Source organism: Lutjanus erythropterus, chromosome 17 (genome assembly GCF_056507025.1).
Source record: "Lutjanus erythropterus isolate fLutEry1 chromosome 17, fLutEry1.hap2, whole genome shotgun sequence".
Lineage (NCBI taxonomy): Eukaryota > Metazoa > Chordata > Actinopteri > Lutjaniformes > Lutjanidae > Lutjanus > Lutjanus erythropterus.
In genome coordinates, this window is record NC_139333.1 from 1,327,779 (window position 1) to 1,351,891 (window position 24,113).

Here is a 24,113-nt window from a genome sequence, read left to right on the forward strand (position 1 = left end):
AATTCTAGGCCAATGTTCACTTTCAATAAACATTCAAGTATCAAGAAATATCTATATGTCTCAAAACAAAAAACGAACAAACAAACAACAAGCAGGAGAGGAGAACATGAAAATATCTCGTTAGAACATGAAAATATTTGTTCTAACAGTTGAATTTTTTATTATTATTAAAATATTAACACTTCTGTTATAATATTTTTATTTCTTTTCTGTCGTTCTGCTGCTGATTAAAATCACTTGTACATGCTTTTTTTTTTTTTTTTTTTTTTTTTTTTTTGTTAACAAAAATAAGTGTGAAGCTAATAAAACATATTAGATTTACAGCTCCGCCCGCCCGGGCGCAGCCAGGAAAACAAATGAAACCATCCTTTGTGCTTGTTTTTTTTTTTTTTTTTTTTTTTGGGGGGGGGGGGGGGGGTCTGTTCCGTCCGCCGGTCCTCCTCCCTCCGTCAGCAGGTTGGTCTCCTCTCTGTGCTTCAGATCCGCGTCTTCAGCTCCTCTTCAGCTCTTCCTCCTCTCCTCTTCCTCTGCTCGCGGATCAAGGCGCCGTCTTCCCCGGCAGGCCGCACCGAGAGGCGGAGGAGGAGGTGATGGAGGTCCGGGGTCTGTCGGTCCAATAAACAGCCGTCATATCTCCATCACATCCCGGTGAGAGCGTGTCTGCGGTGCTCACAGTGAGTTCACTCACGGCCTTTTGTTATTATCAATCAGGCCTTTTTTTATTATTTATTATTATTGATTATTAATGCTCACATTTCATTTACAGTCACTGGTCAGCCTCATAACGCTGCAGCTGTTTGTCCTCCTGCAGACACCATTTCTGGTATTTTCCTTTTCTCCTGTCCAATCAGAACCCGAGCCCGACCGATAACTGGAGAGTCAAAATCAGAATTATTTATTGATCCCCAAGTGGAAACTGATCACGTTATAGATTCAATAATCCATCAGAATAGAGAGATTATATGAAATTTGTATGTAAACATATGTATACTACGATATAAAACATCAAAAACATGATAAAATATGTAAACAATCAGTTTGTAAAACAGCTTATTCTACTGTATATGACATCAATATATAAAAACAGCGACTGAGAAAAAACTGAAAGACGAAATTTAAGAATTATCCACAGAAATGTGCATCAGTGTGCTTCTTTTTTCTGATTAATCAGTTTTTTTTATTTATTTTTTTTCTAAGAAAAATATAAAAAATGTTAAATGTGAATATTTTCTGGTTTCTCTACTCTTCTCTGACAGTAAACTGAATATTCTTAATTATGGACAAAACAAGATATTTGAGGATGTCATCGTCTTGGACTTTAGGAAACACTCATTAATTTTTTTTTCACAATTTTATGACATTTTATGAACCAAATAACTAATTGATTAAATGATTAATTTTTACTGTTTACTTTAACATAAAAGTAAATTAAAACTAAGATTCATGCAGGGGAAAAAAGGACAGAAAACAAAAGTAAATAAATAAATAAATAAATAATAATAAAAAAAAAAATAAATAAAATAATAATAATAATAATAATAATAACTGTCAGTTGTACAGAGTGCTAAACTTTAAGCTTATTTTAAAATAAACAGTAAACATAAACAGTACAGTTTTTTAACTTTATGGTTGAAAAACATTAAAATTAAAACAGTATATCACTGTATGACAATAAGAAGGACATGATATGTCACTCGCTGTGCAGTAAGAATATTTCAGCCCTCTTTCAATTAAAATATTTTCTAAATTTTCTTAATTCTGTCTCGTTCTTTCCTTTTCAAACAAGCTGATTTCACTTTTAAGAACATGTCTGTGGTTCTGTGTTTCCTGCATCCCTGCAGGGTCCCGGGACTCGTCGTCCTGCATGGCGTCAGTGGCTGCAGGGTTTTGGGGTTCTGCCGCCTGCTGCTCACACTCCAAACTCTCCAGAACCGGCGGTCTGAAATTTGGACAAGGCCGTTCGCCGCCGCCCATGTCGTCCGGACGGAGATGTTCGGGGGTGTCCGGCCTCGGGGGCGGAGCCGTGTCCCCGGGGCCCGTGGTGGTGGCGGAGGTGGCGGAGCCCAGCGAGGCCAGCAGGGAGCTGTTCGAGGTCTGTCGGAGCGGAGACCTGGAGCGAGTTCGTAAGCTGGTGACAGCGGAGAACGTGAACAGCCGGGACACGGCGGGCAGGAAGTCCACGCCGCTGCACTTTGCTGCAGGTGAGATACATGTTGGTGAGTTATGTCCAACAACAACATGTCCAACAACATGTCCACCACCCCCTTTTTCCTTTACACAAACTTTAGTGACAGGAAACACCAACTATTGTTTGAATGTTTTCTGCTCAGTTTGTGACCAAGAACTGTAAAGATTGGTTTCACGATCATTTTAAAGGACCAGTGGAGGATTCTGTGGCATCTAGCAGCGAATCTGTAGATTTCAACCGCTCGTCTGACTCTTCCATTGTCTTTTTAAATTATGTTGGATCAACCAATCACATTCTTTCTAAGTATGAATCATACCTAGCAACACAGCTGACCTCACCTCCTCACTAAGAGAAAAGTTTCTGTACCTGTCATGTTCAGAGTTGCTCTGAGACTCTGTTTCTTAAATCTCTCCTAAGACTCCTTGCTAGATTTTTTATGCTCAGTCTCTTAGTTTTCCTCGGATGTCAGTGAATACAACCCCTGATGTCGGCCTTTTCCACCTTGATGATAGTGGTTTAATGTGAAACCTGCTTCCTCTTCCTTCCTTCCCGCTGCAGCACTCTGCTTTACTGTAAATTTACTGAATAATTTATTGTGATAGAACCAAACAAGACGCAAAGACGTCTGCAGGCTCAGACGGTGAATGAATAATAAACTACAGGACAGACCAGTGATTTGACTGTCCTGAGAATTATCCAGTGAACTCTCTGTGTCCCTTCAGGGTTCGGGCGTAAAGATGTCGTGGACTTCCTCCTCCGGAACGGAGCCAACGTCCACGCCAGAGATGATGGAGGGCTCATTTCCCTCCACAACGCCTGCTCCTTTGGCCACGCTGAGGTGCAGCACCACACCTCCAACCTCCACCTGGAAAATACTTCCTTATTCCCCATCAGAGTTCAGACGCCTTCATACTGCTGCGTCCTGTCGTGTGTTTGTGCAGGTGGTGAGTCTGCTGCTTCACCACGGAGCGGACGCCAACGCCAGAGACAACTGGAACTACACTCCGCTTCACGAGGCAGCTATCAAGGGCAAGATTGACGTGTGTATAGGTACAAACACACTCATGCTCGAGTCCAAGTCCACCATATCCAAGAAAAGACTGACCATTAATTAAGTCTCGATTGTTTAGATTTTTAAAAACATTTCTAATAATTGTTTAAAATCTCCAGTTTTGTTGTAGAGCTCGACACTTGATTTTTCTGGTCAATGCCGATGCCAATTTTAGAGAAGTTAAAGGAATATAATATCCAGAGGGATGAAGGAGTCGAGGAGAGGGATGAAGGGGTCGAGGAGAGGGATGAAGGGGTCGAGGAGAGGGATGAAGGGGTCGAGGAGAGGGATGAAGGGGTCGAGGAGAAGGATGAAGGAGTCGAGGAGAGGGATGAAGGGGTCGAGGAGAGGGATGAAGGAGTCGAGGAGAGGGATGAAGGGGTCGAGGAGAGGGATGAAGGAGTCGAGGAGAGGGATGAAGGGGTCGAGGAGAGGGATGAAGGGGTCGAGGAGAGGGATGAAGGAGTCGAGGAGAAGGATGAAGGAGTCGAGGAGAGGGATGAAGGGGTCGAGGAGAGGGATGAAGGGGTCGAGGAGAGGGATGAAGGGGTCGAGGAGAGGGATGAAGGGTAAGACGTGTGACAAAGGCTAGAATCGTACTATTAGGTTCAATCAATTTTCCACTAATTATGGATATCCAGCTTTAAATACAGCTTAATAGGAATTAAATGAGAGTCTGAACTTAACATGTTGTCAATCTGTGCGCGTCTGTGGGTGTGTGTGTGTGTGTGTGTGTGTGTGTGTGTGTGTGTGTAGTGTTGCTGCAGCACGGTGCTGAGCCGACCATCAGGAACACCGACGGTCGAACCGCTCTGGATCTGGCAGAACCGTCTGCCAAAGCAGTTCTGACAGGTGAGGAAGAAGTGCACAGTTGTAGGCAGCATTCAGCTTCACATGATCCTAACAGAAATATTTCAGCAACTGTTAGATGGATTGCAGATCCACATACGACAAAGTCAGGACAAAGATGAAGGATATCTTAAAATGTCTCATCAGAAAGTAAAATGTATTAAACAGATTACTAAATCAGTTTGCTGACTTTTCTCTCTGATCAAAAGGTTATTAGACAGTTTTTTAAAAAATTCATTTTGGTTTTATATTTTCCCTGGCCTGTAGTGCTGAAGTGAGAAAAGCTGCAGCTCAAATGTATGATATCTCCAAAAGTCTGCAGCTCACACCAAAACTACGGGCCAGAGGACAAACATGTTTTCTTGATTTTGGGGTGAACTGTCTCTTTAAATACCGTCGTCTGGAGATCAGGAGTGTGTTTTTTAGTGCTCTTGCCAAACATGCTTTCATATCTCAAGATAAAGAGATAATTAACCCATATAGACACCAAAACAAACAGTTGTTTCCTCATAAAACATAATTATCAAAAATTGTAAAAGATGTGAGTGTTGATTATACAAAAATGAGGAAGAGCAACCTGTCCAACATGTCCGTATTAAAGACATTTTTATGTCTGATTTTTGCTTGTTTTTCAGGTGAATACAGAAAAGACGAGCTTCTGGAAAGTGCAAGGTACAGTGGTGTTCATTTCTATCAGTGTTAGTCAATGGAACCTGTGACAAGTTGGTAAAACTTTTTCTAAAGACTTTGTTGGGTGAACTGTGCCTTTAATCACTAATGAAAATATTCATGACTCTCAGCTGTAGATGTTGTTGTTGTTGTCGTTGTTGTTGTTATTATCAAACGTTGGTCCATCATGATGCTGACGTCCTGACAGGAGCGGTAATGAAGAGAAGCTGATGGCTCTGCTGACGCCGCTCAACGTCAACTGTCACGCCAGCGACGGACGAAAGGTGAGTTTCTGTCCTTTTCTCTGCAGCGTTTTTTTTTTTTTTTTTTGAACCATGCTGACATAAGCTGCAGCTGGCAGCTCTGGGATCAGTTTTGCGTCCGTGTCAGCACCTGGAGGTAACAGCAGCCAGAGGAGCTGAAGAATTTGGGCTGCTGTTGGGATGAGCGGTTTGGGTTGCCATGGTTACCGTTTGAGTGTTGTCTGGTCGTTTCAGTCGACGCCGTTGCACCTGGCAGCCGGCTACAACCGCGTGAAGACGGTCCAGCTGTTACTGCAGCACGGGGCAGATGTGCACGCCAAGGACAAGGGGTATGACAGCGCATGTGTGTGTGTGTGTGTGTGTGTGTGTGTGTGTGTGTGAGACTTATTTATTCATTATTGTTATTTGATTATTTGATTTGTTTTTAAGCCTCTAATATCTTTTTAAAGGGGAAAAGAGGAAAACATGGTTTCATGTTCTTTTGGTGACCATTAATGTCATTGCAGCAAGTTTGATTAGTTCAATTGGTTATTGATAATTATAATTAATAAGAATGAATGATTAAAGTCTAGCAAACAATGAAAACATCAGCGTTGTTAATGCTCTTATCCTACATACATAACTAAGATATCCATCATTTCAAACCTTTACGGTTAAAACAAGAAAGAAAAAATGGAGCGAGGAGAGGAGGAGTGATATTCAGAGGAAAAACTGACTGAAGTGGTAAATTTATGAGACAAAAAACACACAATGTTTATGAGAAAAAACATGAGATTATGAGATAATAAAAAGAGGAAATGTAATGAGAAAATAAAATAAACAAAAGAAAAGAATAAATAAATTCATTAATTGATTTAAAAAAGCAGTAGTTCCCAGACTGTTGTCTGTCTGTGTGCCTTGAGTTCTGAGCTCCTCTCTGTTTTTAATCTGGTCATTTCTCATCATCACAACTAATTTATTGCCTTAATCAGCACTTTTTTATTTCCTCAGTGTTTCTTTTTAATGCGACCAGCTGCAAAGTCACCTTTTAATGAAGAATGAAGATTTTTACTTTGAGTTAATTAACTTATGGACACTAATATTGCAGTTAATGAGGATAACAAACAGCCTCAGTAACCAAACAAACTCAGGTAAGTTGAGCAAAACTAACAGGACGTGTCAGTAACTCATTTAGTTTTTGTGATTTGGTTCCTTTCAGTGAAACATTTATTTGAAGTTACCTGATGACTGTGCTGAGAGTCAACTAAGGTTTTACACAATATATTAATATGAAAGACTACTATGAAAGACAACAAAGATTGACAGAACTGTGCCAGATGTTCTCTGACTCCAGTCTTTTGACGAGTTATCCTGTAACGTTTGTGAAGAAGCAGCAGAGCGTCTCGCAGCAGGAACAGTAGAGTTTGATGTGTTCTGTGTTTCAGGGATCTGGTGCCTCTTCACAACGCCTGTTCATACGGTCACTATGAGGTCACAGAGCTGCTGGTCAAGGTAAGTTCTCCTGGTTTCAGAGAGAAAGGTTGATTGTTTCCTGCCTTTAACGAATAAAGTTTCTGTCTGTGTTCAGCACGGAGCCTGTGTTAACGCCATGGACCTGTGGCAGTTCACTCCTCTTCATGAAGCCGCTTCCAAGAACAGAGTGGAGGTACAGTGCAGCGATTTTCTAATTCTCACTTTAGCTGAGCTAAAAATACTGACGGACAGCAGGACGTGTCTCCGCTGCTTCAGTCTGACCTCAGAGCAGTGATCAGGGTCGGCTGCAGAACCTCATATTGGTGCACAACCACACAGAAAAAGCCTATTTTCTCTTTAGCTAAAAAAACATCTTGGTAATATTTTTTTTCCGACTCGTTTCCCCTCAGTATTGGTCTCAGAAAGAATATGATTTTATTCTGTGTATGAGGTTCTCATGTTTCTGCGTCCACTGACTGTACCTGTGTTTGTGTCCAGGTGTGTTCCCTCCTGCTGAGCTATGGGGCCGACCCCACCTTCCTCAACTGTCACAACAAAAGCTCCATCGACCTCGCTCCCACGTCACAGCTGAAGGAGCGACTGGCGTGTACGTCTCGTTTGTCTTCACCGCCTCTGTCAGCGGCGTAAATACAGACACATCGAGCTCAACATGCACAGCTTTGCAGTAACATTCTCAAACTCATAACTTCATACCATCAGTGGGATATATTCTTCTGTCCAGTGTTATTAAGAACATTGTATTTGTTCCTCTACAAATTACAAAATGCTCAAAAGCATTTCAATATCTATTTTAAATATATTTAATTTACTTTGCACATCTCTGTCAGTCAGTAAATGAGAATACTGTGCATATGGAAAGTTTTCAGACTCTTGATTTTCCCATCAATGTGCAAATAATACTCCACAACTAAACACAAAAACAGCTTTGTGATTTCCTGCCAGTTTCTTCTTTCCACCACCTGCTGCACAAACACTCCTCACACACCTGTGGCTTTGTGTGTTTTTGCTTTCTACTTTTCTGTCAGACCACTGCTTTTTTATTTCGTCCGGCACACGCTGCCACTCGGACGCTTTCTGTGTTCATCTTTATGCACGTCTCTGCTTCATGTCATCATGTCCTGTTCGTGGTCTTTGACTCAGTTGTCCTGGTGCATCTTTCACAGACGAGTTCAGAGGCCACAGCCTGCTGCAGGCGGCGCGGGAGGCCGACATGGTGCGAGTCAAGAAGCATCTGAGCCTGGAGACCATCGCCTTTAAACACCCTCACACTCAGGAGAGCGCACTGGTGAGACTTTTCATCTACACATACACTGCATGATGGAGAAAGAAGCTGAAAGTACTGTAAGAATTGACACTTTTGTTATTATTCTCAAGCAACTGTCAGTTCTCAAAAGAAAGAAACAAACGTTTATCTCCATGCCTCAGCATTGTGTGTCTGCCTCTCCATACCTGAAGAGGAAACAAGTCTGTGAACTTCTGCTGAGGAAGGGAGCCAACGTCAACGAGAAGAATAAAGAGTGAGTTCTGACAAGTTTTTGAGTTTTCTTTTGGTTTCAGTTTATTAACAAAACTGAGGAAAGAAAATGGAAACCGAACATGACGTCCAAAAACATCTGAAACCACAATCACACTGGTGCTCCTGGTGCTCCTGGTGCTCCTGGTGCTCCTGGTGCTCCTGGTGCTCCTGGTCCCCCTGGTGCTCCTGGTCCCCCTGGTGCTCCTGGTGCTCCTGGTGCTCCTGGTGCCCCTGGTGCTCCTGGTGCTCCTGGTGCCCCTGGTGCTCCTGGTCCCCCTGGTGCTCCTGGTCCCCCTGGTGCTCCTGGTCCCCCTGGTGCTCCTGGTGCTCCTGGTGCTCCTGGTGCTCCTGGTGCTCCTGGTGCCCCTGGTGCTCCTGGTGCTCCTGGTCCCCCTGGTGCTCCTGGTCCCCCTGGTGCTCCTGGTGCTCCTGGTGCTCCTGGTGCTCCTGGTGCCCCTGGTGCTCCTGGTGCTCCTGGTCCCCCTGGTGCTCCTGGTCCCCCTGGTGCTCCTGGTGCTCCTGGTGCTCCTGGTGCTCCTGGTGCTCCTGGAGCTCCTGGAGCTCCTGGACTCTGGCTGCAGTTGTCTGATTGATTTTTGACTCAGACCTGTGAAGACACAGTTACAACGGTCTAACCTGCTGAAAATGAAAACATGTTTCTTGTTCAGACATAAATCCTGTAATTGTTGATACGTTGTGAAGGTGGGAGTCAGCTGATTCAGTAATGGTCTTTATGTGACTCTTGTCCAGAATGACAGCAGGATTTCTGACTTGATTTGTAGGTTTTCTTGTCATGGATTCAAGGTGGGCACTGACTTTTAATCTAAATCTTAAACTCTCTCACATCCACTTACTTCAGTGCAATGCAAATAGTCTGGCAACCTGGGAGCTGCAGTAGCGAACTAACCCCACAAGGTGGCAGTAATGTAACACTTTGTGGATGCAGGCTGCAGGTAAACCTCAAAGAAGGAGAAGCTGCATTGCATGAGTTTGTCCACTAAGCTCACACTGCATACTGTTAGTTTCTGTCTCAGAAATATATCTCTACAAGTCAGAAACAACGTGCACAAATCTTCCAAAAGTTGTGGACTGGTAAAGGTAGGGTTACCATCTAGACATGAACCTTACCAATCCGTAAACATCTTGGCATTCTCACGTACACAAAGTCCACATTTTGCAGTTGGAACAAACTACATACTTAATTTAATGTCATAATTGTTATGAATAGTTCATTAATGAGTGATTCCAAAGACAGCCACTGTGTTTCTGAGCCTGTTGTGATGTCACTGTGCTCCCTCAGCCTGCTGACCCCCCTCCATCTGGCAGCGGAGAAAGCCCACAATGATGTCATCGAGGTGTTGGTCAAACACGAAGCCAAGGTCAGAGACCAGAACTGCTGCTAACCTCTGACACCCTGGGCTGAGCTACAGCTCAGGGTGTTCAAAGTTAGCAGGTGGATGTAGCTAAAACGTGTGATCAGACACAGATGAGGCTGATTCCTCTCGCCTCCTTCCAGGTGAATGCGGTGGATCACCTCGGCCAGACGGCGCTGCATCGAGCCGCTCACTGCGGTCACCTGCAGACCTGCAGGCTGCTGCTGAGCGCCGGCTGCGACCCGCTGCTCACATCACTGCAGGGATTCTCACCTTCACAGCTGGGCAACGAGAGCGTGCAGGAGATACTGCAGGGTGCGCTGGTGACGGGATGTTAGACGTGATTTATGTCAGAACGAGCAGCTCTCATACTCCAGAAAGAGTGCCATCACTTGGTTTCATTGAGCTGTGATTATTATGTTCTAGTTTTATATCTGTGTGTGTGTCTCAGCAGAAGGAGTTCTGATCGGGAACTCTGAAGTTGATCGACAGCTGCTAGAAGCGTCCAAAACAGGAGATCTGGAAACTGTCAAGGTACTTTCAGTTTGCAGCAATAAAAAACAAACCAAGAAAAAAGAAAAGACAGAAAAAAAAAGAAAATCCAGCTCCATGCAGAGTCCCGGCAACGAAATTATGAATCCTGCTATAGCAAAAGCATCCAAAAATCACCAGAAAGAAGCTTCACAAGCAGCCTTGCTGACTGCTGAAGACACCTGGATATTGATGGATGATGAAGTTTGTTAATTGTCTTTCTGTGACCCTGTCTCTGTCCATCTGTGTAGAAGCTCTGTACGCTGCAGAACGTGAACTGCAGAGACGTGGAGGGTCGGCAGTCGACGCCGCTGCACTTTGCCGCCGGCTACAACCGTCTGGCCGTCGTCCAGTTCCTGCTGCAGCATGGAGCCGACGTACACGCCAAGGATAAAGGGTGAGGAAACGTGGTGAATGGCGCCTGCAGGCTGAGTTCTGGAAACTGAAGAGAAACTTTTAAGCTAACACGTTTCGGTGAACTATTTTTGCAACTTAAGCAAAAGTTTCCAAATTAATCAGCATGTTCGTCCGGTGTGGGATCCAGGAGCAGACAGCTCAGAGCTCAGAGGCAGGCACAGCAGAGACCTCCTTCAGCAGAGCCAGCTGACTGCTGGATCCATGAACCTGAAAGGGGATGAAATGATTTAATCTGTTTATGGACTGATAGTGAAACGAGTCACAGGTTTTGTGTTTCAGCTGCTTCTCTCACAATGTAAGCTTGATGGTAAAACGTCTTTGGGCCACTGTGCATCATGTGATGTCATACGTGGTTTGGCCACTAAGCCAAAGCCTGGCCCACTTCCTGGTTGCAGGAGGGCATAGCCTGTATGTTTTCTTTGCTGGTCAGATGACAGCGGACTGTGCAAACGTTCCCTCCAGTACTTGAAATAAGGCTGTTGGTTTCCTGTTTCAGGGAACCAGAGCACCTGTCAATCATCCATCCTTACAACATGTAGTGGCGTGCCCATCAAACGTCGATGATGCAGGGAAGCAGCACTAACCCTTTGCGTCCAAAAATGCCCTTGTGGACATGTTCCATGAAATTCTCATCTCAGCAAGTTTATACACAGAGTCACGCACACTGATTGAATAAAGTGTCTCTGTCTCTCAGAGGTCTGGTTCCACTCCATAACGCCTGTTCATACGGTCACTATGAGGTTGCCGAGTTGCTGGTCCTTCACGGTGCAGTGGTCAACGTGGCCGACCTCTGGAAGTTCACACCGCTGCACGAAGCCGCCGCCAAGGGCAAATACGACATCTGTAAACTCCTGCTGCAGGTATACGCTCACTGACACGGGCCTGCAGTCAAAGGTAACACCGGACATGTGACCGTTTGTTTGCGTCAATGTGTCTTGTGTCTCCAGCACGGTGCAGACCCGACCCGCAAGAACCGCGACGGCAACACCCCTCTGGATCTGGTGAAGGACGCCGACACGGACATCCAGGACCTGCTGCGGGGCGACGCCGCCCTGCTGGACGCCGCTAAGAAAGGCTGTCTGGCCCGAGTGAAGAAGCTCTGCACGCGCGACAACGTCAACTGCAGAGACACTCAGGGAAGACATTCCACACCGCTACACCTGGCTGGTACACAAAGACACACACCTGAAGCATCACAGCTACATGTTGAACTTTTAATCTGAACATTAATCTGACTTAATCTTAACTCAAACAGTTTACTTTAATGATTAAAGAGGCTGCTGTCAGTCATTTTAAACATTGTCATGCGTGCAGTAATGTCACCGTCATGCTGCCGTGCCTCAGGCATCCATTATTAATCAGAGTGTTCATTTTTATGACCCGGCCCACCTGATCCCCTGGTTAACCACAGGGCCAGTGTCACAACAAGAGGGTCATTTCAGCATCTCTGTTCGCAGAGGCAGGCATGTGAGAATGTGAGATGATACTACATGTTGTGTCATGTCATGTGTCGTTTAAAGAGCCACGCCCTAAATACCCCTGTGCAGCGCACTTTAGGACAGGAACTACAAATTGTCTGAATCTGTTCTGTTTTGAGATACTAAGTCATTTTTTTCAGAAAGTTTGCCATTAAAGTGACTAACATGTCTGTAATGTGTGTGTGTGTGTGTGTGTGTGTGTGTGTGTGTGTGTGTGTCACAGCGGGCTATAATAACCTGGAGGTGGCGGAGTACCTGCTGCAGCACGGAGCTGAGGTCAACTCTCAAGATAAAGGAGGACTGATTCCTCTGCACAACGCTGCCTCCTACGGGGTGAGCAGGGGATAACACACACACACACACACACACACACACACACACACACACACACACATTATCTAGATTTAATGAACAATTTCAATTATTAATTATTGTAATTATTTGGATCTAAGTAAATCAAATTTAAGTCCAATCTGAGTGTCGCGAAAACAGACTGTGAACGTTTGGACTCATTTTGACTGGAGGACTGAGGACACATCAGTGACTGATCGGCACATGGCCTGTAAGAACACTCCAGTTTCTATTTTAGTTTAATTGTCGAACTGACTGCTTTCATTTAAACACATACACACACACACACACACACACACACACACACACACACACACACACACTCAGTGTCCTCTGAGTGATGAGCTGCTGATTGAAGAGACAGAAAATGGACACAAAAACACACACAAGTGATGAGGAGCAAAATGATGTGGATGTGTGTGTGTGTGTGTGTGTGTGTGTGTGTGTGTGTGTGTGTGTGTGTGTGTGTGTGTGCGTGCAGCTCTTCAGGCCTCTCGTCCAGTCAGATCAGTTGATTAAAGCAGAGACTCCACCATCATCCTCTCTTCACCCCTCGCTCTCTCCTCCACCTGTCACATCGTTTCACTTTCGTCCCCTTATTGTTCTCGTTCGTGTGTTTTGTGTCGCAGCAGTTTGGTGTCTGTCTGCTCATTTTGGTTCAGATGAAGCAACACAAAGAGAGTTTGGTGATTTTATCAACAGGAACAAATGTGCAGAAACCTCAGAAGAATCCTTAACACGTAAATAAACTATTTTAAAGGGATAGTTCCGTTTTTTAAGTGGGGTTCTGTGAGTTAGGCACAGTCAGGCTTGGGAAGTAATGGATTACATGTAACAGGATTACGTAATCTGGATACAAAAAGGTAACTGTATTCCATTACAGTTCCAAATTAAAAAAGACATATTCAGATTACAATTACATCAGTAAAATGGGGATTATTAGCAGGATTACATTTAAAATAAATAAAAATAAAGAATAATATCCTACCCTGCACAGCACACAGCTGCCGATTCATTATCATGACCTCTAGTGAAAAAAATGCTTCACTGGGTGAAAACAACATTTTACGTCTTAAAATCAATCAATCAATAAATAAATTGTGCACAAGAAAGGAAGGAACAGCTGAACAAACAAACACTTAAAGCTGCGTCTAATGTTACTGACTATATTTTTAGTAACTGTATCAGAATACATATCTGGATGTGTCCAATAATCAAACAACATTTTCACCACATGATTCATGTTTACAATTTCAGGAGCCAATGTAAACAACCGCAGGGGAAATTTCATCACCATGGCAACGTACAAATGTACGTCCCCGTGCTCCACATGTTTGAACCTGTTTTTCAGATCTTTCCTGTAAATGATTATTTTCAAAATGATTCACTTTCTGTATTAATCAATTTGATATTTTGTTAAAAAAAAAGTGGTGTAAAATGTTGATCAATATTTTCCAAAGTCCAGTTTTTTAGAAGTTTAAATTAATCTAAAATTGAGTCACATTTGATGTAAATTGTCAGGCAGGTTGAAATTTTTCCTCAGAAATATTCAGATTTTTTATGAATGTCTCTGTGTGTGAAGGTCTGAAGAGTCAAAGATTTTACAGTGATGAACAAAAAGCTTTCCAGTTATCTGTTATTGATCTGAAAATGAAACTGATTTCAGATCTGTTGGTTGTCTCGTCTTGTGTTCCAGCACGTAGACGTGGCCGCTCTGCTCATAAAGTTCGACGCCTGCGTCAACGCCACCGATAAGTGGGCGTTCACTCCGCTGCACGAGGCTGCCCAGAAGGGCCGGACGCAGCTGTGTGCGCTCCTATTGGCTCACGGTGCAGACCCCACCCTCCGAAACCAGGAGGGACAGTCGCCGCTGGACCTGGTCACGGTTTGTCTGATGCTGATTTAAAAGGACAGTCCACCATAATACTTACAGCACTGTTTATTGGTTAATTTTACATCTTCCTCCTGCAGGCTGATGATGTCCGCGCTTTGCTAACAGCCGCCATGCCTCCCTCTGCTCTCCCCGGCTGTTACAAACCTCAGATCATCAGCGTGGCGGCATCGACCTCCGGTGCTCCACCTGTTGCCGTGGTCCCACCACTCCTCTCCTCCTCCTCTTCTTCCTCATCTTCCTCCTCCTCCAGTCTTGTCGCCACATCAGCAGCTACGGCTAACAGCAACGCCACCGCTGCCTCTGACGTTTCAAACTCCTCCTCGTCTTCACCGCTGCCATCGTCTTCATCGTCCTCAGCGTTTCCTGAGATGTCGGCACCGCTGTCGGTGGCCGAGGCCTCACTGAACGCCGAGAAGAAAGAGGAAGGTGAGAAAGTCCTCAAATGCAAACGACTTACAAGTTTCTTCTCCTCCAAAAAGACCCACAAGACTGTTCTCAAAAAGAGTCAGTGATTTCTGATTTGCTGCCCGTCTTGTTAAAGGGAGAGTTCAAGATTTTGAATTTGATTTTGAGCTCAACAGCATCATAAGTGTGACTTACTGCAGCTCCGAGGTGCTGGAAAAGTGCTTTTATTTGACTCTGGAAAGGTGCAGGAGGAGGGTTTGAAAAGTCGCTAAATTTAAGAAGAAAGTCACCAAGTTGGTAACTTCCATACGAAGGCCTCGTATGAACACGCCGCGTCAGATTCAACAAACGCTCGTAACTTCAGATAACCATGTAAATGATCCACCTGTGTGTATCTAAGTGAACGTGCATGAGACTTGTAAAGTAGCATAATTAATCCCCCAGTAATACAATATACAGCTGCACTTCCTGCCCCGTGTGTCAGAAAAATGAGTAAAGAGTGAAAAGAAGAAATTTACGAGTTCAGAGTTTGACATCCCGTTTTCAGAGATCCATAAAGGAAAATCTGTCATTTTAACAGCGACAGCAGTGGAATTAAAAGCGAGTGCTGTGAACGCCGTGTTACTGGACTGTATCTGAATTAAAGAAGAAATGTCCTGATATGGAAATGACTTCAGAGAAAAAACGAGTGTGGGGCGATAAGTGGGAGGAGGAGGTCATGGAGAAGTTTTTATCAAGGAGACCTGCATGTGCAGATATACGGCCAACACACCTGACAGCAGGTTGTAACACATCATTAAATTAATGATGAGAGGCTTCATATGTAAATTTACAGTCGAACAGGATAATGTCGACATAATTATACCAGCAGACTGACGTCACATGACTCCACGACAGGTCTGTACCTCAGAAACTGTCTTCATATCTGAAAGAAAATTCAAAATATGAGAAAACTGGTGACTGTGACAAGTTCTCCTAAATCACTCGTACGCACCACTGAAGAAGAAATCGTTCCGTATGAGCGGTTCCTGCATGAGGCCTGTTGATTTGTTTGTGCCGTGTATGTGTGTGTGTGTGTGTGTGTGTGTGTGTGTGTGTGTGTGTGTGACAAGATACACATCCTGCTAACAAAGGCACTGAAGAATACTTTTGTTTGACCTCCATGGATGAACACAGTGAGTTTTGTTAAATTTAAACAGAACTTTTACAACTCTGTGTGTGTTTGTGTGTGTGTGTGTGTGTGTGTGTGTTTGGTTCCAGGAGTCGAGCTCAGTATCTGTCAGTTCTTGAAGAACCTCGGACTGGAGCACCTTCTGGAGATCTTCGACAGAGAGCAGGTGAGATCATCGACTCCCTGCAGCTGGAACATCAGTGCAGCTCGTGCGTCGCGTCAGCCAGAGCTGATCGTCCGCGCTTACATGCATGCAGCCATTTTCTTACATTCAGGAAGAGCTGCAAAGGTTTGAGCGACTACAGAGGAACTTTTGTCAACAAACTGAAACATGAAAACTGAAACATGAGAGAAAAATATCTAATGTTGGTGAAATAGATGTGTCCAGATGTTAAAGATGTTTTGGTCACCTGAGGGCTGCAGAACGGGCTGTAAACACTACATTTTACAGCTGACACATTGTGACTCTGTGTGTGTGTGTGTGTGTGTGTCTCTGTGTCTGTGTGTGTGTGTGTGTGTGTGTGTCTGTGTCTGTGTGTGCATGCGCGCGTGTGTGCGCGCAGATCACTCTGGACGTGCTGGTGGAGATGGGTCATCGCGAGCTGAAGGAGATCGGCATCAACGCCTACGGACACAGACACAAGATCATCAAGGGAGTGGAGAGGCTCATCAGCGGGCCGCAGAGTAAGGACACACACAATCACACACACACACACACACACTTAAGGACACATTCTTAAACACACACGCACACAGAATACATGTTAATCATTTCTTTTTTGCATCAAATGCAAGAAAAGATTTGAAATGGAAGCAACATGTTGTATGATCATGATCTGTACTGTGTGTGTGTGTGTGTGTGTGTGTGTGTGTGTGTGTGTGTGTGTCAGGTCTGAACCCCTACCTGACGTTGAATACCGCCAACAGTGGGACGATCTTGATCGACCTCGCAGCCGACGATAAAGAGTTCCAGTCAGTGGAGGAGGAGGTACAGCCTTATCTTTAGTATTTCAACTGTTAAGAAATAATACTAATACTAATACTAATACTACTAATAATAATAATAATAATAATAATAATACTGTTCTAAAGAAAGTGTGATTTTTGGACGACATGTACCAGTAAAAACCATAAATTTCTGATACTTTTTGTTAAAAACAGTTCTGTGTGAACATTTTCTAACATTTAGTCCATGTTTCATGTCTATAACTTGGTTGCGCATTAAAGAGTTGAGGTTTTACAAACTCTGTATGTCCTCAATGAAAACCTCGTATGTGTTGATCAGATGCAGAGTACAATCAGAGAGCACCGAGACGGCGGCCATGCTGGAGGAGTCTTCAACAGATACACACTGGTCAAGGTAACACACACACAGTTACACTTCATACACACACGTCACCGTTCAGGTCAGAGTCTGGACCAAAGTTCATGGCAGCTCATCCAATAGTTGTTGAGAAATTTCAGTCAGAAACTCTGAGTCACGGTGGAATAAAAGCATTTAGAAAAGAATTAACTGCTGATCCTGCTGTCCAATCATGGAGCTGGTTCCACCTTTACTAAGCCTGGTCCCAACTGATAAGTCGGTCTTTGTTAAAACTGGTTTTTATAATAGACTTCAGACTGTTCTTAACAAGGGATGTTCCTGGTGACTAATTTCCCCGTTGATTAAAGGAGAAGTGTGTGATTTCCAGTGGCATCTAGCGTTCAAACCTTAGACTGCAACTAAGAGGATTTACCCCGACACCGCCCCTCTCTCACCAAGAGTACGGTGGCTGTCAGCGGACAAAATGGCGAGCGAAAGCTATCTCACAACAAACTACAATTATGTGTGTAGGATGAATTACCTGTCCAGCAGAAAACAGGCAGCCTCGGCGTCACTGTGAAACGTTTGTCCTCCATCAGCGATTTCCATCGTGTAAACGCTATGGCGATGTTGATTCGTGTTTTTGCCATTTCCTGTCATGCTTGCGTTTACTTTCTTCGCGTCTCCGCTTCTTGGATGACGGGGATTCACTGTCCGCTGCTTTTTGTTCTGGTACAGTGTATGTATGATCCTCCATTTGTCAAAACTGTGCCAGTCAAGGTTCACAACGCTAAACGGTCTGCCAGCGATCACCCGCGTCTATCCTCGCCGTCTACTTCCATGTTTACGCTGTGGCGTCTATGTAAGGTCGCCATGGGCTTCCCAAGACTCACTGTTAGTGCAGTTTGTCCGCTCTGCGCTGCCGTTCAGGATGATGACCTCCGTAAGTCGACCCGACAGTATGTAACTGAAAATGGCTATTTCTAAAGTAACGGGAACATATAGATTATGAGTTTATGTTGATTGATAATAATAAATAACATAATTATATATAATATATCGTGTCATGTAGATGAGTAGATCAGGTGTAAATTAGGTAACATCATTTTCTTAAATCAGCTGTTTTTCTATGTAGTTGGAGGACACTTTACGTACTTGTAAGTCCCAAAAGTCCCCTTTCTTCCTTCCAAACTGTGTCCTTTTTGAGGATATTCTCGTAAACTGGCTGCTGTGGAGCACAGAAAAGGTGCCGCTTCTTCTCAATCTCGTTAATTAGTCTCTCGTCAAATGTCCAGGACGTCAATATCCATCTGAACCAGATGGTAAATCAGGTTGGAGGTGAAGGTGAAACTTGTCTGAAAGATTTTTCAGCCTGTTGTTCTGACTCACAGACGTCCTCGTTTAGGAAAAAACTGAACCAATCAGTTGTTTGCTCGCTCGCTCCTTCACATCACCTCCAGTTAGGAAGCAGCGTGAGCTCTGACAGCTGTGCACTTTACTTAAAGCTGGTTAAACCTGATTAAATCTGAGCTGAACTGCATCTGCTAATAAGTGAGTTAATATATTCTTGAGTCATATTTGCTGTACGTCTGTATAAATCATCCTAGAGTCTGACTTTACACCTGCTCCTAAGATTTGCAGCCAGTCTCAGCGAGAAGAAGGCTTAAGACTAGATGGTAAAACAGGTTGAATTTAGAAGTTATGAGGGACTTAGCTTAAGACCTGGCCTAAGTCCTGTAGGTGAAAACCGGACCCAGATCACTGTTCTCACCTGTGTTTGACCTTCTGTGTGACCTCTTGTGTTTCAGATCCAGAAGGTCTGTAACAAGAAGCTGTGGGAGAGATACACCCACCGCAGGAAGGAAGTCTCAGAGGAAAACCACAACCACTCCAACGAGCGCATGCTCTTCCACGGTCAGAATATTTCCAGTGTTAGAGGAAGGAGCAGCAGTGAGAGTTGTAGCACTTCTGCTTTTGTTGGTTTCAGGAGAAGTTGTTGCAGTGGCAGCTGAATTAGACGCGACTGTAACAGTCCAGTCAATACATGCTCTTATACAGCTGGACATTAACTTTAAATTAAGTAATCGTAATGCAATAATCGAATTCCAAAGAAGTCGGAACGTAAATAAAACATAAGATGCACTGATTTGCAAAAAGTTTTCAGCCTCTATTCAAAAGAATCCAGCACAAAGACAAGATATTCAATGTTCAAACTGATAAACTTTATTGTTTTTTTGTATTTGAATTTGATGCCTCCAACATTGTTCCAAAAAAGTTGTGACAGGAGCAGCTAAAGACTGTGAAAGTTATGGAACGCTCCGAAAACACCTGTTTGTAACATTCCACAGGTAAACAGCTGGCAAATTCATAACCGGATATTAAAGGGGCGTCCTCGATCAAGAGTTGTCGGTCAGCGCAGTCCTTCGCTGTGTTGTGTCGTAGCGTTTGTATTGATCACTCTGTTTCCTCCCAGGCTCGCCGTTCGTCAACGCCATCATCCACAAAGGTTTCGACGAGCGTCACGCCTACATCGGAGGGATGTTCGGCGCCGGGATCTACTTCGCCGAGAACTCGTCAAAGAGCAACCAGTACGTTTACGGGATCGGAGGAGGGACAGGCTGCCCGCTGCACAAAGACCGCTCCTGCTACGTCTGCCACAGGTACGCTACACTGCTGCACGAAATGGAACAAGACCTTAATTAATATCATTGCTAAGACCTGCCCTGAATGAATTATGACATATATCTGTCTGCGGTGCTCCTCCTCAGTATGAACGCTCTTTATGTCACCGTCGTCGTGCTTTTTGCTCCTCGCAGGCACCTGTTGTTCTGCAGGGTGACTCTGGGAAAATCCTTCCTGCAGTTCAGTGCGATGAAGATGGCTCACTCTCCTCCGGGTCACCACTCCGTCACCGGCAGGCCGAGCGTGAACGGCCTCGCTCTGGCCGAGTACGTCATCTACAGAGGAGAGCAGGTCAGAGACACCTCAGACACATTTTTACTTTTCATTAATACATTTCACTTTGTCAGTTATCTGTCTGTCAGGTCTAGAGTGTCTGTGTGACCCGTTTTAATTGCAGTTTAAATATTTGTGTTTTTAATGTTCTGAATCCCCCTGAATTTAAAATAGAAAGAAATAATTATAATTATAGGTGCTGTACAGTGATGAGTCAGGGTCAGAGGAAAAGGAGGAAGAAGAGAAAAGTAGAGAGAAATGATAAAAAACTCACATTGTAGTTTTTAGGTTTCAAGATCTGCAAGTAAGATAAATAATAAATGAAAAAATGAAACGGTTACTGCAGAATTTACTTTGGATTTATCAAAGAAGTCTGAATATTCCAGTGACAAATAAATATTTCTGAGTTCCTCCTAGAGCTCAACATAAAGGGTTATACCAAGAACCATCTGTGAACCCACTACAGAGAACCCTTTTATGGTGCAGCAGTTCCACCTAGAACCCCCTCTGGAGGGTCTATCCAGAATCTTTCTACCTTTCCAAAGGTGCAAGCAAGAATCCACCCAGGGGGTTCTACCAAGAACCTTTCTTTATTCCGAGGGTTTTATCGAGAACACATTTAGGATGTTCTACTGAGAATCTTTTTATATTCAAGGATTTCAACAATCCTTGAAGAACTCTAGCTTCTAAAAAGGTTCTTTTGAGGAAAAGGGTTCTTAATGGAACCCTCAGTCTTACACAGGTTCTTCCAAAAAGGGTTCTTCAGAAGCAGATTGTTCTGGTTAGAACGGCAGCCCTTCAGGAAGAACCTGTGAAAGTGTAGCCTGTGAAACAGATGAACAGCTACATGTTTCAGATGTTTGTTTGATAGAAGATCGATCAAACTCTTAACGATAGATTCATCGATCATCGACTAATTGTTATCATCCCTACTGTAAACATGATGCTGATTGGCTGGCTGAGGCTGTGGCTCAAGCTTTGGCTCTGCAGCAGCGTCGGGTCACCTCCAGTCTTCCTCTGAAGGACGGAGTTGTCTCCCACATGGACGGTTGAAGTGGAGAGCTCAGCTCGTTCTCAGACGATTGGATGTGTAATGTCTCCTGCAGAAACCAATAAGTGTTGAAGAAGTGGCACTTCACAAATCCAGTGTGAACAGATGTCCACTCGAGTAATCAGTGTGTGATCAGTGTGTGATCAGTGTGTGATCAGTGCGTGATCAGTGCGTGATCAGTGCGTGATCAGTGTGTGATCAGTGTGTGATCAGTGCGTGATCGGCAGGACCGAGGAGATGAAGAGGAGCTGCAGGCGGCAGAGACACGCTGACACATTAACACATTTCCTGCAGCCTTAAAACCCTCAAAGTGATCCTGCAGATTAATGTGTGACTCTCACAAAAAGCCACTGCCAAACTAGACCAGGGTGTCAAACATACAGCCTGCGGGCCAAAAAATGGCCTAACAAGGGGTCTGATAGGGCCCTGACACATTTTCTTCCAGGGGTCAAAATTCTGCTGGTTTAAAAGCAGCAGCAGGAGCACATTTTTTATGAGAGCTTAATGAACACACCCTCAAAAAAAAAAAAAACATTTGTAAAATGTTTATTTTCTGTGGTATTTTAATCAAATGTAAAATTGGTCTAAGCTGTAAAAAATGCTCACATTAATTAACTGTAATAAGTAGCAAAAACTTTAAAGTTTAAGCTTCAGCAAACATGAAATAATTGGGTTTTTTTTTTATTTCTAAACTTAATCTTTCAGAAAATCAGTTTTGAATCAAACTCAAACTCTCAAAACTTGAAGAAACAAATATTTTAAGAGATTAAAACAACTGTTTTTATTTATTACTATACTGGCTGTGTTTTGGGGACTCATCTGTTGACTTATTGCAATGAGAGGAATGAATATACATTCTTGTCACAGTCTTGGGGTTTATCTGGTCATTTCCTGTTTTATTTTGTAGTCCTGGTCCTCCCTCAGGTGTCTTGACTTTACTTCCTGTCTATGTCCTTTTCCCGCCCCTCTTTGATTACCATTTGTTCCACCTGTGTCTGATTAGTTTTTTGTCTATTTAGTCCTCATGTTTTCTCTGTTTCTGTGTCAGTTTGTTGTCGTCTTTTTCTGTCTCCTCTCGTGTTTCACTGTTGTATTTGTTGGACTTTGGATTTGGGCTTTTTTTTTTTACTTTATGTTCCTTGTTTTCTTCCCCTAGACTTTTTTCCTGCTGGTCTTTTGTATTTTCTGTTGCTTTATTAAACATTTTGAACCACTTCTGCTTCATCCCGTCTGCATCTGGGTCCACCATCTTTTTAGTGTCACACAAACTGTGTATGTTCTGATCTGAGATTAATGAAAATACTTTGTCAATAATTTTAATTTAACTGCAGTCAAAGTGCACACGTAACACAACCTCCAACTTCACGCACGTACAAACTCCTCCGACAGAATTAATCATAACCACTTCAAAAGTTACTAAAAGATTTAGCACTCAGACGAGGCGTTGAGTTTTGTTGTCTCGCCATGACACATGAAATTGCTCTAACTTTGGTGTAAACGGTCTGATCTGCTTCAAACTTCCTGGCCTGAACACATCTACATGCTAGTCAGGAGTCACAGTCATCACACCACCTACTTGAGACAGGAAGTGACATCAAACTTGTGTGTGTAGTTTATATGTATATATATATATATTTATATATGTATATATGAACAAAACAGCTCACAGTGAACTTTGAAAACTTGGTAACAGAAGCAGAAACAGACAGCGAAGATGTCTGAAATTATTTTTGAATGTGGACCGCCTTTAACGCGTCAGCAGACTTATTGTCTCTGCTCTTCTGGCCTTGAGTCTCTGTTGTTCCGGAGTGTCAGTGAACGCCTCTCTGCCGCCCACAGGCCTACCCAGAGTACCTGATCACTTACCAGATCATGAAGCCTGACGAGTCTGCGGACGGATGAGGAGGAAGATGAAGACAAAGGAAGCGTAGGAGGAGGAAGATGCTGAAGAAATGCAGAAGAAGAAGAAGAGTGCTCATCTTATCCTGTCAGTCGAGCCTTTGCATTCCTAACTGCATGCACAAAGAAATTATTTATACAATGTATAAAACATGTAGGTTTTTAATCAGATGCCTGTTTTTTCTGTTTTTTATATTATTTGTTTCATGCACTTTATTAACCACGATGTATCATGATGTGATGTGACTGTTGATTTTGTCCTTTTGTTCCAGTGATTCAGGGTGCAGCACTTTTAGAAAGGATGTGTCACTTTCATCACATCAGTGTTTTTCAAAATTATAAAGAAAATGTTGCATTTTCAGAGATAAACCCCTTGTTTTTAGTTTGATGACCCTGCCTCTTTTTTTTTTTTATTTATCCAGAATGGCTGCAAACTGTCAGCTCTTTCATGAATTGATCGTTGAAAAATTTTCTGATCAATTAATCGACTAATCATACTTACAAAATTTTTTATCATAAATGTATTTTCCCCCTAAATCAAAGAGGAAAAAAACTCTGATAGCGTTACGTACACCCTTAGAAATAAAGGTGCCAACTAGAACCATATAGGGTTCTTTGGCTTGTGCCTGTGGGAGAACCATTTTTGGTTCCTGTTAGAACTTTATATAAAAGTTCACTTAGAACCCTTTCAAAAAGTTCCTCCTAGAAGCCAACATAAAGGGTTTTACCTAGAAGCATCTGTGAAAGGTTTCAGCTAAGAGGTTCTACAGAGAACCTTTTATGGTCCAGTGGTCCCACCTACAACCCTATCTGGAGGTTCTGTCCAGAACCTTTACACCTTTTTAAGGTGATCCTACTGAGAACCATTTTATGTTTTTATCTGTAATTGACCCAATGGGGTTCTACCGAGAACTGTTTTATAATATGGTACAAAGAACCCTTGGAATCCTTGAAGAACTCATTCTTCTAAAAAAGGTTCTTTTGATGAAAAGACCTTATAAGGAACCCATGACAAATGATTTCTTCCAAAAAGTGTTCTTCAGAAGGAACCACAGGAAGAACCCTTATTTCTAAGAGTGTAACCTATGAAACATATAAAGAGCGACGTGTTTCAGATGTTTATTTGATAGTAGATCAATTAAATTTTACATGATCGATCAAATAATTAATGACCGACTGATCGATCATTGATTAACTGTTGTCATCTGTTTCAACTTGCAAACTGAAGAACAGCAGAATCATCTTGATCCACAACAACATGTCGATTTTAAACTGA

At 43.3% G+C, this 24,113-nt stretch overlaps 1 protein-coding gene across 1 annotated transcript; it reads left to right on the forward strand.

Moving 5' to 3' along the window:
* Nucleotides 1-412: 412 nt before the first annotated feature.
* LOC146311505 (poly [ADP-ribose] polymerase tankyrase-2-like) lies at nt 413-23,225 on the forward strand. Its single transcript, XM_084740926.1, has 30 exons — nt 413-674; nt 1,842-2,201; nt 2,911-3,026; nt 3,130-3,238; nt 3,996-4,091; nt 4,724-4,760; nt 4,966-5,041; nt 5,255-5,349; nt 6,445-6,511; nt 6,588-6,665; nt 6,971-7,079; nt 7,657-7,778; nt 7,919-8,010; nt 9,310-9,388; nt 9,526-9,697; nt 9,834-9,916; nt 10,165-10,310; nt 11,025-11,190; nt 11,278-11,497; nt 12,032-12,141; nt 13,856-14,044; nt 14,131-14,479; nt 15,719-15,795; nt 16,193-16,313; nt 16,520-16,617; nt 16,915-16,989; nt 18,741-18,846; nt 19,406-19,592; nt 19,749-19,905; nt 22,778-23,225. The coding sequence occupies exons 2-30, from the start codon at nt 1,865-1,867 to the stop codon at nt 22,838-22,840; spliced, it is 3,732 nt and encodes a 1,243-aa protein (XP_084597052.1). The 5' UTR covers nt 413-674; nt 1,842-1,864; the 3' UTR covers nt 22,841-23,225.
* The last annotated feature ends 888 nt before the right edge of the window (nt 23,226-24,113 follow it).